The 15,379-nt window shown below is 39.8% G+C and overlaps 1 protein-coding gene and 1 long non-coding RNA gene across 7 annotated transcripts in view; one reads left to right on the top strand and one right to left on the bottom strand.

Annotated features, from left to right (window-relative positions):
- CCDC50 (coiled-coil domain containing 50) overlaps nt 1-11,271 on the bottom strand; it is a 69,981-nt gene extending 58,710 nt beyond the window's left edge. The window contains exon 1 of one of the 6 annotated variants that reach the window (XM_082694694.1): nt 10,507-11,271. In XM_082694694.1, coding sequence (XP_082550820.1) covers nt 10,507-11,167 — 661 coding nt within the window. In that variant the 5' untranslated portion in view covers nt 11,168-11,271. Of the gene's footprint in view, nt 1-10,194; nt 10,432-10,506 lie in introns of those variants that run through there. The other 5 variants (XM_082694695.1, XM_082694693.1, XM_082694699.1 and 2 more) reach the window with 5 other exon arrangements.
- Nucleotides 11,272-11,621: 350 nt separating this feature from the next.
- Nucleotides 11,622-13,057, top strand: LOC309846177. Its single transcript, XR_014301763.1, has 2 exons — nt 11,622-11,728; nt 12,687-13,057. It is a non-coding gene; the product is annotated as an uncharacterized lncRNA (long non-coding RNA).
- Nucleotides 13,058-15,379: the final 2,322 nt, after the last annotated feature.

Genomic DNA, 15,379 nt, shown 5'->3' with positions numbered 1-15,379 from the left:
CAATGAGGAAGAATTATTTAATATTTCAGTAAACTAGAGCAAATACTGCAAAATAATTATAGGAGGGGCTCAATTACTAAAAAGATGCTTGGCAGAGGTGTATAGAGTAAAAATGTAGCCTCCTTCTATATTTAAAATGAAAAAGAAAATGAGAGACATATCACATATTGCCAAGTAAACAGGGATTAGAAACATCTGCATTTCTTACCTCCCTTCAATCGGCATAAATCTTTTCAAGATCTGTTCCCCACATTTTGTGGGGAACATAGGGAGAGAACCCATAAATAGGGAAGAGAAATTTGGGGTGGCTCAGTGGGTTAAAGCCTCTGCCTTCAGCTCAGGTCATGGTCCCAGGGTCCTGGGATCAAGCCCCACATTGGGCTCTCCACTCAGCAGGGAGCCTGCTTCCTCCTCTCTCTCTCTGCCTGCCTCTCTGCCTACTTGTGATCTCTGTCACATAAATAAATAAAATATTTTTTAAAAATAGGGAAGAGAAAGTAAACTTAAAAAAAAAATGTTGATTAACCCAAATATGAATAGCTGAACAACACCCTAGTGATTTCTGTTCTACAATCTAGAGAGCAAGTTTTCATGTTTTACACAGTAATCAATTATGAAACAGAAAACAAATTTAGAATCTGGAGACAATCTGTGGTAGGCAGGTACCCTCCAGGTTTTAAGTGCCAATGAAAACTTCACATATCCAGAAGAGGCTTTGTAGTAAGGACTTCACTCAGTAGTCACATCCAACTGCCCATGGTATTTCAGCAATGTCTCTTTAGCTGCGTGATCACCAGTATCCATTTACTCTGATGAATTTATTAGAATCCTCCTTTTTACTCACAAAGTGTCTGGGTTTGGCCTATAAATTCTGTGGCAACCCTGTCTTAAGCCTAGTAGTTTTCCTAGTATGGGAAGCTTGAGAGTCACTGACACGAAGTTCCTGGACTTCAGGGATGTTAAAAGCACAGTAAACTGGGGTCTACCCATAACTCCCTAATCATTTCTAAACCTCCAATCTCTCCTCTCCAACATACACACATAGCCAAGATGACCTTTTGAAGATCGGCTCTGTGAAGCTCTAATGAGATAACTATAAAAAGATACGAAGAAATGCTTTGTGGGTCCACTAAAGCCCTATTTGAAATAAGGTCTGACCATGGAAAACTAGGAAAACAAGAGAAGCAGACAAGTCCAGTTAAAATCCAGCCATCAGGGATAAGATAAGGGACCTTTTGTAGGCAAAGCCAGAAAGTGATCTGTAAATACAGATATTAAGAATGGGCAGTTCTTTCCAAATAGCTGTTGGCCCAGATGTTAGAGCAAGCTCAAGTAGTACAGATGGGACAATAACAATCTTAATCAAGTCTTTCTCTTTCTCTACTTCAGGTTTCCCATCTAGACAACAAAGTCTTTTTGAAAGTATTTGTCAAACCCTAACATTCTGTATTTTACAGACCCTCATAATATTAAAGGAAAAAAAAAAACAATATTTTAAAGCATTTGATAGGAAAGTGCTCCTAAAACATTAACGTAATTAATGCAATAAACTACGAACTTAAAAGACAGGAAAAAAATGTTGTTGTTGATTGAGGGGCAGTGAAGAAGGAAAGATACCCTTATAAGCCACTCACACTTTTTCTATTTGCAGTTAAAAATCCCGGAGTAAAGTTAATGGATTAAGTGACTCAGCTTTTATGACTCATTAGAAAAATAAAAGCCAAAAAAGTCCAGTGGAGACTCCCCTGATATTTGGTCACTGAGGAGCTGTGTTGAGACTGGAAACACTCCTCACACACTAAACTTTCGAAGCCTAATGGTCAACCTAGGTACTTCCGATAGAAGTTTCTAAGAAGACTAAGTAACACTTCCTCCATGCAAAAGTCAGTAACACATTTTGAAGAGAGCCAGTGATAAACAGTAAGCTAAAAATCAAATTATTTAAAAAACTGAATCTGTTTACTCATCCAATTCATTCATGAAAGCCCACAGACCCTTACTCAGAGCTGACATACGAAATACTCTTTACACATGGCTTCTATCTAGAGAATCAATTTTTAAGTACCTAGAAATATATAGAGTGTAAATTTATTCTTCCAAAAAAAAAAGAAAAATCAGGATTTGTCTATATTTTTAAAAGTCACTATCAATCTAAAACACACTATCATAGGAATACAGACAGCAATAGTCAACGACACCTACATATTAAAGAAAAGTTGTAATGGATGCTCATGGTGACAAATGAATATCAAAAAAAAAAAAAGTTAAATAAGGATGTTTTTTAAAGTTTCATCAAAAATGGTCCCGCAAAACCTACTATTTGTTCCTATAAAGTACCAGATAATAAAAAGTTTAAGCTTTGCTGGTCATATGGTCCCTGCCGCAATTACTCATCTCAGCCTTCGTAGCGTGAAAGCAGACACAGGCAATATGTAAACAATGAACATGGTTTTGTTCCAATAAAACTTTACTTATAGAAACTGAAATATGAATTTCAGACGAGATCGGGCGCATTCAGGGTGGTATGGCCGTAGACTGAAATATGAATTTCAAAGCATTTTCATATGTCATCAATCTTTCTCTTTTTTTTCAACCATTAAAAAATATAAAACCCATTCTCAGCTCACCTGCTGTGTGAAAACAAAGAAGTAGGTAGGCTGCATTTGTCCATGGTCCATAGTTTACATACCCCTACCCTAGAGGAACAAATTCCAATTACTAGAGAGGGGGATTTAAAAAAAAAAGCCTGCTCAACATTCTTGAACACTGACAGAGAAATGAGTTGCCACTACAAAAACTTGAGAAATTATAGAGTAGAGAGGATTCCTGCACTAGGGTGACCACGGTATTCTCGTCAGTATACTGCATTGGGAAAATCCAAATGTATAATCTGGGTATAAAAACTACAGACTCCTGGGACCACATCCAAGAGATTTAGCTGGTATCTAGTAGGGCCAGCAATGTGTTTATAGTGAAGCTCCCATCATGAACAGTCTAATGTTGCACCAAAGTTTAAAAACCATTGACATTTGCAAAATATATATCTGATATAAGACCTGACTCCATAATGTATAAAGAACCCTCAAAACTCAATAAAAAGAAAACAGCATAATTTTTTAAGAGGGGCCAAAAGCTTAGAACACACACTTCAACAAATATGTAAGACTGGCAAATAAGCATAAGATAAGAGGCTTAATATCATTAGTTATTAGAGAAATGCAAACTAAAGCCACATGTATTATTATACACCTATTAAAATAGCTAAAAGTAAAAAACAAAAACAACAACAAAAAACCCTTGACAATGCAAAATGCAAACTGTGGACAAGGATGCAGAGCAAGTAGAGCTGGTGGGATGGTGGGAATGCAAAATGGTACAGCCATTTCGAAAAACAGTCTGGCAGTTTCTTATAAACCTGTACACTCACCATATGACCCAGCAATCCCACCATAAGTGCTTACCCAAAAGAAAAGAAAATTTTCTTTCACCAAAAAAACCTCTCTATGCAAATGTTTACAGGGACTTTATAACCACCAAAAGTGAAAACAACCCAAATGTTCTTCAACAAGTGAATGGATAAGCTAACTGTGGTACAGCCAAACACGGGAACTCAACAATGAGAACAACCAGAATTACTAATACAAACAACATACTATCAGATACATTAGGCTAACTGAAAGAAGCTAAACTCAAAAAAGTACTTACTGTATGAGCCAAATGATATGACATTTTTGCAAAGGAAAAAATTATAGTGGCAGAAAACAAATCAATGGCTAATGGGAGACAGGGAAAAAGGGTAGAGAAGTTTGGGGGTTATGTAACTGTACTGATCTTGACTGTCGCAATAATTACAAGACTATGCATTTGTTAAAATTCAGAACTGTAAATTAAGGATGAGTTTTTACTGCAAATAAATTATACCTCAGTAAATCTGACTAAAAAGGAAAAAAAATACTGATATTTAAACAAAACTGATTACACCTTGTTCTGGTTTATGAGAAACTTTTCTCTGTTTTAATGTTAGTGTATATGGTTACCAACTATCATATGCATACATACATACTTTAATGTATGTGGAGGATTTTTTGTAAATGAAATGATGTAAAAATAAATGGGTGTGTGTACGTTTGTGCACATTTGTCATGACTTCTAATGGTAATATCTGGGAACTCTTTTGCACTGGTTTCTAAATTCAAACATCTGGGGATAAATGGACTAAATAATCCCTAAGATCCTTCTGCATATATAAGCCAATTATCCTTTGTAGGTCTTATTCAAGATCTAGGGTATCCTAATTTTACCTTTTGAAGCACAGGTCACCTTTAAGTGGGTCATCAGTTAAAAATATTAATTCAACAGACCTTCCATAGCTACTTCTGAAACTGCAAATACAGCTAGGATAGGTTTGTTTTTCCCCCATGACTCAGAGTGATTCATTTTAAAAATATGCTCGTTGTACTTAGAAAACTAGGATTTCAAGCAGAGTTCCCTAAAGTTTTGTGGTATCTATAAATGCTTTCTTTATTAGCAGAATATCACATAGCTTTTTATCACTAAGGCAAATTCATTTATTGCAATAAAAACTCCTATACCCCTGGCAAGGACTGTGGAAAAACCATGGCCTATAGCTTTGAGTTTATTTCCCTATATGTTCAAAGTGTCTAAGCCTTTAAAGTTTAGCCCCATCAGGTAGAATACAGCAGAGAACATTCGCAGTTTGTTTGTTTGTTTGTTTTTTAAATACAGCATGAGGGGCGCCTGGGTGGCTCAGTGGGTTAAGCCACTGCCTTCGGCTCAGGTCATGATCTCAGGGTCCTGGGATCGAGTCCCGCATCGGGCTCTCTGCTCGGCAGGGAGCCTGCTTCCCTCTCTCTCTCTCTGCCTGCCTCTCCATCTACTTGTGATTTCTCTCTGTCAAATTAAAAAAATAAAAAAATAAAAAAATAAATAAATAAATACAGCATTGAGGCAAGAGTGCGACTTCCCACACTTCACTCAATAATTCATTTGATGAATCAAAAATAAAACCTAAAAAAAGGTTTAATTAAAAAATAAAGCCTATATTATCTCATTCATATCAAAAATTATCCCTAAAGTAATGCCAAAACATCACTGAAATTGTTCTCATTATTTTCATTCAACTGTTCTAAACATAAGATAGTATTAATGAAAAACAGTAAAAATTAATCTGATGTATCTATAGAGTAATTTAAAAGAGAGAGATGACAAGGGGAAGGAGGAAAAGAAAGAAAAAGGGAAAAGGTGGTAGGAAAAAAAAAAAAGAAAATGGGGGAGGAGGGAGAAGGTAAGATAGGAGAGAATATTTGCAGCTTTAAATGTTTCTAATTCTAGCCCCAATGTGCTAATTCCTAGCTACTTAACCTCAGCAGTTCAGTACACTCACTTCCCCGTTCTATCCCTAAGACTTTCCTCTGGAAAATAAGGAGGTTGGTTGGGATCAGTGGTTTTTAATGCTTTCTACTCTGAGATCCTTTGATTAAATATCAATTAATTTTACAGTTGACACATGGAAGAAGTTGTTCTTTAGGTATCTATTAGTTAAAAAAAATTCAATGACTTAAAAATAGTTTATTAAAAATCATAATTTACAAATGATAGTTATATCCATTTTTAAAAATTAATTCAAACAAGAAAGCATTGCATCTTTGCACATAGCAACAAACTGGAAGAGTTTTCCTTTTTCCTTTATGTTAGAGGCACTTGGGGTGCAGTATAAATTTAGAGGGTTCTTTACAGCAACTCCTTGAACTCTACACAACTGCCTCTCCACTACAGTGAATGAAGATCATGTCCATGCGCCACAGGGCATGCTTTATTGTGAAACTACCCTTGCATAACAGGTGGCACACAGTAGATAAACACTTTTTTTTTTTTTAAGATTTTCTTTATTTATTTGACAGACAGAGGTCACAAGTAGGCAGAGAGGCAGGCAGAGAGAGAGGAAGGGAAGCAGACTCCCCGCTGATCAGAGAGCCAGATGTGGGGCTCGATCCCAGGACCTGGGCGGAAGGCAGAGGCTTTAACCCACTGAGCCACCCAGGCGCCCCAGTAGATAAACACTTTTTAAAAAATATGTATCTAAGATTCTTTCCAACTTCCAAATTGTGAGATAAGTGCTTTAAACCCATTACTCAAAGAAAAATCAAAACCACAAAAGAGCATTTGTTAGGTGTTTTCACTAAAATTTTATTCTTAATAATGATTACCTCTAAGGACAGAAGAAAAGCATAGAATTCTTTTTTCTTTTTCTTTTCACTTTTTGTTATACATATCTACATAGAATAAAATCTATTTTTAAGATTCACCTATGAGAAAATAAACATTAGGGAAAAAAGATTAGAAGTTTTTATACAAAAAAAAAAAGTATTTCTTTAATAAATTTAATTCTGGCACTATGATCTGTAATCCCTATGGATAAAAGGCATTATCCCTGCCCTTTAAGAGCCTAGACTCTGAAAAGGAATATAAGATATTATTTTTAATATATAATAATAATATACTACACCAGAGGTATGATTCCTGAACCAACAGGGAGCATTTAATAATATATTCATTCATTCATTCATTCACATATGCAAATATTTGCTAAATATTTTCTGGCTATGTGAAAGACCTGAAGCCAGATGAGGGTAAAGAAAGATAAATAAGATGCAGATCTCCCAACTCAGGTAGATCCAGCCATTGTCTCCTTAAAAAACAGCAACAACAACAACAACAACAAAAACCTGCTGTATAATTCTGAAGAAGAGAGAAAATGAGTTTGCCCTGGAGCCAGATGCTGTATGTCTGACAGATACTTCCTTCACATTACATGCCTAGCGTGCGCATGGTACGCTTTAGATCTCTGGGAAAACTTGCTTAATTTACTGCACCAGACCTAATTTTGTATCTTTCCCCTTAAAATTCTGGATGTGTGCCATTAATTTAATTTACCTCATTATACCACTGGGGTGTTCTGAACCTAAAATGAATCAGTGCTTTCGAGACATATTTCTGAAAATTTATTAAACTTTATCTTTCACAAAAGAAAAAGATTTTCTTTCAGAATAGCTAGCTGCTTTTACTTCAAGAAATAAGTCACTAGGTATATTGATTCAGACACACACGCACACACACAGAGTTAACGAACTCTGGAGATGGTGGAACTTTCCATCTGAAGAGTAGTACAAACACGTAATACATAATGCATTTCTTACTACTGTAAGAGAAGAAATAAGAAGCCTGGCAGTAGCAACTGATGTGTTGTGCTAAATGGCTATAAATGGAAAAACTCAAATGCCTATATAATTACAAAGGAGTTGGTAAAAGTTTAAGAGTCTAGAAATGGCTTTGATGGACAGGCTAATATTAGTTTTTAGAGCAACATTTTAAGAGTTAAAACTCTGTTAGACAGAAGGAGCAAGATTATGATGATAAGTGAGCCACTCCAATTAAGTAGCAATATGGGAATCTAAGTGGAGGGGGCAAATAGGAAAGTGAGGGGTCTGGACTATTGTGTCAGAAAGAAAATTCAGGAAAGAAGCCAAAACTGACCAAAAACCTAAGTCTGCCAACTGAAGACAAGCATTCATTTTTTAGAAAAATATACTCCCAGTTCCGATCTAAACTAAGAAACTTAAAGAATACTGTTGGAACCTGACCTGACTATACCTTTGTCTAACATTTGCAAATTGCATGATGCATTTGAATTATACATCTACTGATTTAAGAAAACAATGGCTGGAATTATTTCAAATCTTGTTGGGTAGAAGCTCAAATGTTTCAGGAGAAATAAAGGACTATTCCTAAACATTGGCAACAGTAATTGCATTACAAAAAGTATGTGTGTTCCAAATTCGCTTTTAAACCAGAAATAATGATGTGTGTTGACATTTAGCTAGACTTAATTCCTTTCATCTACTTATGAATTCAAATGTGTCCCTTTGTCTCCTACTTTAAGAGATTTCCTAAGGTAAAAATACTACTGTAATTTTCTTTTTTTTTAAAGGTCTGTCCAAATGATGAAATCTTCAACCATCTTAAAAGTAAGTAAGCAAGCACTGGATTTTAACATAGAACAGAAAATTTTAAAATATTCCCTGATGTCAGCTGTTACCCATGACCTCTGTTGAGATGTTCACAACAAAGGTCACAGGGCTCCCCAACCCCTCCCAAAGAAAAGGCAGTGTGAAGCCACAGACATCCATTGCATTATTCTTAATCTCCTTTGGAATCCACCCTATGACCCCAAATCATAATTGTATATGAATCTACCAAAGTTTAGATTGAAAGGAGAAGTGGAGGAGACGGATTTTAAAAATAGCTTAAAAATCTATGCCAGGATATTAAGCAACTTACCACTAAACTTCCTTTACAAACTGAGTTGGAGTTTCAGTATTGAGAACAGTATTGAGAACTGTGTGTATTTTACCGAAACATGGGCACCAGCTTTATTCTCTTTAAATTAGGGTTCAAAGACATTGTTAGGGAATTACTGGGCCATAATTAAGAGTTATATTACAAAAAAATACCCTTTATTAGACTTCAATGCATCCCAGGTCAAAAACTACACCCATTAGGAGGTTCCTAGCCTAATACAGCATTTCCTTTGAGGATCCTAGAACCAGAAAATTCAGATGCTTACAAAGACAATGATCTCTACAATTTCTGACCACCTTCGAAATCAATCAGTATTTAATTCTAACTTAATCAAAGAGCCACACCAAATTTCCTTCCCACTTTACCCTATCATGCAAACTGGATCGTCAAACACCACATTATGCAAAGTGAAAGCCAATTTGAATGTGCTAAAATTCCAGAGTTTAGGAATAGAAACATCTTGCATTTTTAGATGGAAAGTGTTTTTTAGAATCCCTTGAGAAAGAAAGTACTAGAATAAATCATTCATCATTCATGTTTTGGTTAGAAACCAGAAGACTTAAGAGTCATACAAATGCATATTCAAAAAGTGAGTTTCAAGTTTGTTCCAGGTCACAAACAGGTACAGGGGGCTGGGTAAAATCACAGCACTACATGATTAATACTTAACCTGTTAAGGTTGTGTTTGAATTCCAGTGTTCACTCTACCCATCGTCCACCCCCAAAAAAGCACAACACATCACATAGGGTCACTTTTTCTTTAGAGATATCCAACACACTGATATCTGTCCATAAAACTCCAACCCAAAAGTCTAAATACAACCAATCTCAGAGACTAGTACTTTCAAAGTCTAATCTGCCTTTCCTCCCACTCAAGCAACAGACTTGACACTGCTGTGAAAACTACATTTACATGAGAATACCTGAATAGTCACCAAAGCCGAGCTGGAAATTGAAAGGTTGAAAGATCTCAGGCCTAAACTCTCAGACCCTTCAGGAACAATAGGGCAAGCCTGGCCCCATTAAAAACTCTACGTAAAACCAGTGACTATCTCCTAGTGTTCTGAACTCTGGGAAAGAAAGCAGTGAAGCCTACTTGATATTTTGGGGTGGGCCTGAACACCCACAAGACCATCAGAGTCAAATCAAGCTGTCACTGAAACATGCAGTTCCAAGAAAGCAAAAATTCTTATTTTCAATTCCACATTTCCAGGACACCCCAGGCCACATTGTTCAGCTGAAACAATTGACATTCACAACAAAGACAACCTTTGCAAGCCTGGATGGCACTCTGTGATTTCCACACTTCCGGGGCCAAAGAAGAGCCAAAGATAACTAAAGGTTAAGGTGATCCAGCACCTACAATTTCAACAAAAAATGCTAGATCCTGGAGCAGACAATCAAGAGCAGAGGAGGGAAGTCAAAAGGCTACTTGCCAGTGGCTAAATCAGACCCGTAGTAATCAACCATAATTTCCCAGGACATCAGAATAAAGAGCCCTTAAAAATCAAGGTCACCAGTCAGTCCCCTGTTCCCCCTTGCCCCTGCTTTTCCTAAGAAAAAATGCTTATAGCAACTTCCCATCAGCCTACCCGCACTGGGCAGTGCCAAGACTAAACTTTTAAACCTTGAGGGAGGTGGGAAAGTCAGCCAGCCAGCCGCTGGGCTAGTTAAAGTGGAGAGAAGGAGGGAAAGAGTCAAGTTTCAAAACAAAGGCTCCACAAGGAACTGAATGTCAACCCCTCCCCACTTTCTAGCCTTCAAGCCAGCTAGGCTGGGCCTTGATTTTTAAGGACACAAATAAGTCAGATTTACCCAGCTCTCGAGCGTTCACCAACGCTTTGCTCTGCGGTAAAACATTCTGCACAACCACTTGCTGAGGGTGGTGCCGTCCTCTCTCCCCCCCACTTCCTCGGGGGAAGAAATCGGGCTCATTAAGTAGTGACTCGCCCAAGGTACCACAGTAGAGCCTCAAGTCAATTCTGTCCCCGACCAAGGCGCCAGGGCCAGGGCACCGGAGGCGCCCGCGCGAGGGCCTCGGGGGCCAAAAGGACGACGTTCCCCGCCCGGAGAGAGCCAGGCTGGGAGAGGGGAGGGGCCCCGCGCGCCTCGCGCCCCGGCCCCTACCTTCCTTGACTCCCGGCAGCTTGGACTGGTCGATGGTGACTTCAGCCATGTTGGGCCGGGGTCCCGGCCGGCCCGCGCCGCCCTCTTCCCCGCCCGCTACCTTGCCGCCGCTGGCCACAAGCGCGGCCCCGCGCGCAGCAGCAGCGCCCGACGCGGCGCAAAGTCCGGCCGGCAGCGCGCCGACCGGGCGGAGGAGCGGCCTCCGCGGAAGGGCTGGCGACAAAGGCGACCGGAGACCCGGCCCGGCGCCCCAGGCTGGCAGCCCAGCCACCCCGCCGCAGCCACCTGCTCCCGCGCCCCCGGCCCCGACCGATACCAAATCTCCGGAGCCCGGAAATGGACCCGGGCCGTCCAGTACGGAGGGAGAGAGGAGACAGAAAGGCGGGCGGGCAGGCGGGCAGGCGGGCGGGCCTGGGTGGGGAGGGGGAGGGGAGCTGCAGGTCTGTAACCGCAACTGCGAGTGGCTGGCGAGCGAAGATCGGCGCCCGCGGCCGCCTCCCTGCTGTCTCCTTTGTGCCGCGCGACGCCCCCGAGGCTGGGGCCCCCCTGTGCCCCCGCCCCCGGGCCCTGCCTCCCTTATCCTCGGAGGGTCGCGTCTGTCGGCGGGGCCTTTGTGTCCTGAAGGCCTCAACAAAAGGGCCACATGGGTTACCCAGAACATGACCGGTATTGTCACCAGAGTCTACAGCATTCTGTGCCCTGGTTCCGGGCTGAGATTCCCTGCTGCCTGGCTCTCTCAGGCGTTCCTTGCCTCCCGGGATTAGTGGAAAGATTATATATGGACTCGGAAAACCTCTAATACAACCTACAGAACTAGACAACAGCTGATATCTGGGCCAGTTTAGAGAAGAGAGCGTTCACAACCAGCTGGAGGAACTGAGTCATTCATTCATCAAAAAACGCATGACTGTCTACCAAATGCGATGTTAGGTACTGGGGGTGTTTCAGACGTTCCAGACATTATCACATATTGGACTATAATTGTGACATTTTATTCTCCCAAAAATAGACATCCTGTCTGCATCTTCTGGCAACAGAATTCTCCCTCTCTTCGGGACTCCGTCCTCAGCAGTGGGCTCCTCTCTTAAGAGTGTGCAATCGGAGAACCTCCCTATAGCCACCACGCCCACCACCACCCACACCTGTTTCTCTAAGGATGGGTGTGTGACCAATACAGGTCAAGCAGTATACTTCCCTGGGATTCTTGCCTAAAGAGGGACAGGTACTTTATGTTTTCTATGCGGAAGCTTTGTGCTCACTAGTAAACAATGAAACCAAACTGCAGACTAAGCAAAGATAAGAGAAAAAGAGATAAAGAGGGCATGTTCTGATATGAGAGCAAACCAGGTCCCCAGAATAGCTGCGATGCCTACCTCTCCTGGATTCTGGGATCTACCTCCAACATCCTCTCAAATTTAAGCTGGTAATTTTACTCTCTCAAGCGTGTAAAAATGGATTTTCCTCCATTCATAACTCAAAGAGTCTCAGTCTGACAGGCCACATGGAAGAGGTTTTATATGGACAGGACATTAAAAAAAAATAGGGTAACAAAATGTAGGCTAACAAAAATTTAGGAGAAGGATTTCTAGGACTTTCTAGGCCAAAGGGTGAACAACTATGGCCACAGGATTTTTTTTTTCTTTTTTCTTTTTTAAGAGAGGGAGAGGAGAGAAGTGGGGAGAGGCAGAGGGAATCCCAAGCAGGTTCCCAGCATGGATCCTGAAGTGGGATTGGATCCCTCCACCCTGATATCATGATTTGAGCCAGAATCAAGAATCCTGCCCCTCAACTGACTGAACCACCCAGGAGCCCCAAGCCCACTGGATTTTAATGACTGCATTTTATATGCTTAAATGATTATATTTTAAGTGGTTATGTCAATATAATGTAACACATTCAGTTTTGCCTCTTATATTTCAAAATCTAAAATATTTACTATTAGACCCTTTTCCAAAAAAGTTTGCTAACCAGTAGTACTAGGCAGAAAGAACACTCAGTAAGTTAAATGTTGGAATAGGAAGGTGATAATATTAGAAAGGTAGTTTTATGGTGATTTTTAAGTTCCTTGCCTTCTACTGACTTTTTCTAAATTTATGGTCATAGAGAATGTTTGTAATAGATATTTTTGGTTTCCCTCTACAAATCCATTCTCTCCACTTCTCTGCCATGCTCTGCCCTAGGAGCTGACATTTATGAGTACATCACCAGGACCTCCTTGCCTTGTGCTTCCTGTTGAGTTGGACCAATGGGAAGCACTGTCATAAGATCAAAAGAAGGGAGGAAAGAAATACCAGCCTATGAATTACACTCCTCTCCCGCTTGAACTAGGCCAAAGTTTGGGCCATACCCTGGCCTTCAGATTATACCGCCTCTACCAAAGCCTCTTTTCCATGGCTACAGCTCTCATGGGTCTCTAATAATACCATTCTCTTCCAGTGCCCTTCAGGCCTAGGGTTGTAAAGGCTTACTACTATTATTAGTTCCTTGAACCACACCCACACCTCTGTAATAGTCCTTCATTATATTCTTTTCAATTAAACCATTTAGAATGTGTCTGGTTTTCTGCCTAGATTCTGACTAATAGGATAAATAAGATATGGCCAAGGGTCACTGATTTGTTTTCCTCAAAAACATCCACATATCTGTCCTAGAGAAAAACAAACGTATACGAAGTCATGTTTATGTTTCAGGAATCAGCTGCCTTCAGCAGGAAAAGTAATGAAAAGTGACCAGAAGCCCCTTTCTGTTGCTGGACCAAATGACCCTAAAATCCTCCCAAAAGTCAGGCTATCCTTCCCCACCTCCACCCTTACTCTGTATCTACCCTCAACCTGAGCAATTAGAGCTCACGTTATGGGGTCAGCACCTTCTAGCACAGGAGTGAAATGACTAAATATCTTCTGATGATTTAAAAGGAAATGAATGACTTTTTTTTTTTTTCCATTAGACGTTCTTTCCTGCTTTGTCGAAGATTAGTTCACCATAGAGTTGAGAGAGGGTCCATTTCTGGGTTCTCTATTCTGTTCCATTGATCTATGTGTCTGTTTTTGTGCCAGTACCATACTGTCTTGATGATTATAGCTTTGTGATAGCTTCAACTAATGGTGTTGGGAAAATTGGACAACCACGTACAGAAGAATGAGACTGGACCATTTCTTTACACCACACACAAAAATAGACTCAAAATGGATGAAAGACCTAAATGTGAGGCAGGAATCCATCAAAAATCCTAGAGGAGAACGCCTCTTAGACTTCAGCTGCAGCAAATTCTTCCTAGACACGTTGCCAAAGGCAAGGGAAACAAGGGCAAAAATGAACTATTGGGACTTCTTCAAGATAAAAGCTTTTGTACAGCAAAAGAAACAGTGAAACCAAAAGACAATGGACAGAATGGGAGAAGATATTTGCAAATGACATATCAGATAAAGGGCTAGTATCCAAAATCTATAAAGAACTTATCAAACTCAACACCCAAAGAACAAATAGGAAATGGGCAGAAGCCATGAACAGATATTTGTGCGAAGAAGACATCCAAATGGCCAACAGACACATGAAAAAGTGCTCAACAACACTTGGCATCAGGGAAATACAAATGAAAACCACAGTGAGATACCACCTCACACCAGTCAGAATGGCTAAACTTAACAAGTCAGAAAACGACAGATGTTAGCAAGAATACAGAGAAAGGGGAACCCTCCTACACTGTTGGTGGGAATGCAAGCTGGTGCAGCCACTCTGGAAACAGTATGGAGGTTCCTCAAAAAGTTGAAAATGGAGCTACCCTACAGTCCAGCAAACACAATACTGGATATTTACCCCAAAGATGCAAATGTAAGCAATTCGAAGGGGCACATGCACCCAAATGTTTATAGAAGCAATGTCCACAATAACCAAACTATGGAAAGAGCCCAGATGTCTATCAACAGATGAATGGATTAAAAAGATGTAGTATATATATACAATGGAATATTATGCAGCCATTAGAAAATGAAATCTTGCCATTTGCAATGATGTGGATAGAACTAGAGGGTATTATGCTAAGCAAAATAAGCCAATCAGAGAAAAAGACAATTATCATATGATCTCACTGATACATGGAATTTGAGAAGCAAGGCAGAGGATCATAGAGGAAGAGGGGAAAGAAACTATACAAAATCAGAGAGGGAGACAAACCATAAGAGACTCAATCTCAGGAAACAGACTAAGGGAATTTGGAATGGAGGTGTATGGGAGTGATGGGGTAGCTGCGTGATGGACACTGGTGAGGCTATGTGCTAGGTGAGCGCTGTGGATTGTATAAGACTGATGAATCACAGACCTGTACCCCTGAAACTAATAATACATGTTAATTAAAAAAATGAGATAAAATAAATGAAAGGAAATGAATGTATATTGAATTCCTATAAAGAGTTTATGTATTTTAATGTCCTGAAATGTCAGTTTTACAGTAAAAAGTAGCAAAAGATGGGCTTCCCAGAGGAGGTACAAATCCCTAATTTTAAGCAGATCTCAAACATGCAATTCAGGGCTAAATTGCAACTCAAAAGCCACAGGTAGAAATAAAGATTTATTAATAAGGTAATAAAATACCTTATTTATAAGGTAATTGAGTAGATTATTTTAAAGGAAAGTCATATAAAACATTTTCTACATGAAGAGGGTTAATTTGGGAATAAGGAACACGTGGATTGGAATAGGGAGCGCTTAGCCACAAGAAGTCGAATTGGAAAACTAGAACATTACAGCCAAGTGGTACCAGATGGTGAACTCCATAAGAGCAGGGATTTTTTATCTGTTTTATTCACTACTATCCCTAATACCTACAACAGTGCCTGGCACACAAGAGGCACTCAATAAATATTTGTTAAATAAA

Source organism: Mustela nivalis, assembly GCF_964662115.1.
Source record: "Mustela nivalis genome assembly, chromosome: 1".
In the NCBI taxonomy this organism is placed as follows: Eukaryota; Metazoa; Chordata; class Mammalia; order Carnivora; family Mustelidae; genus Mustela; species Mustela nivalis.
This window is presented reverse-complemented; position numbering and strand designations above follow the sequence as displayed.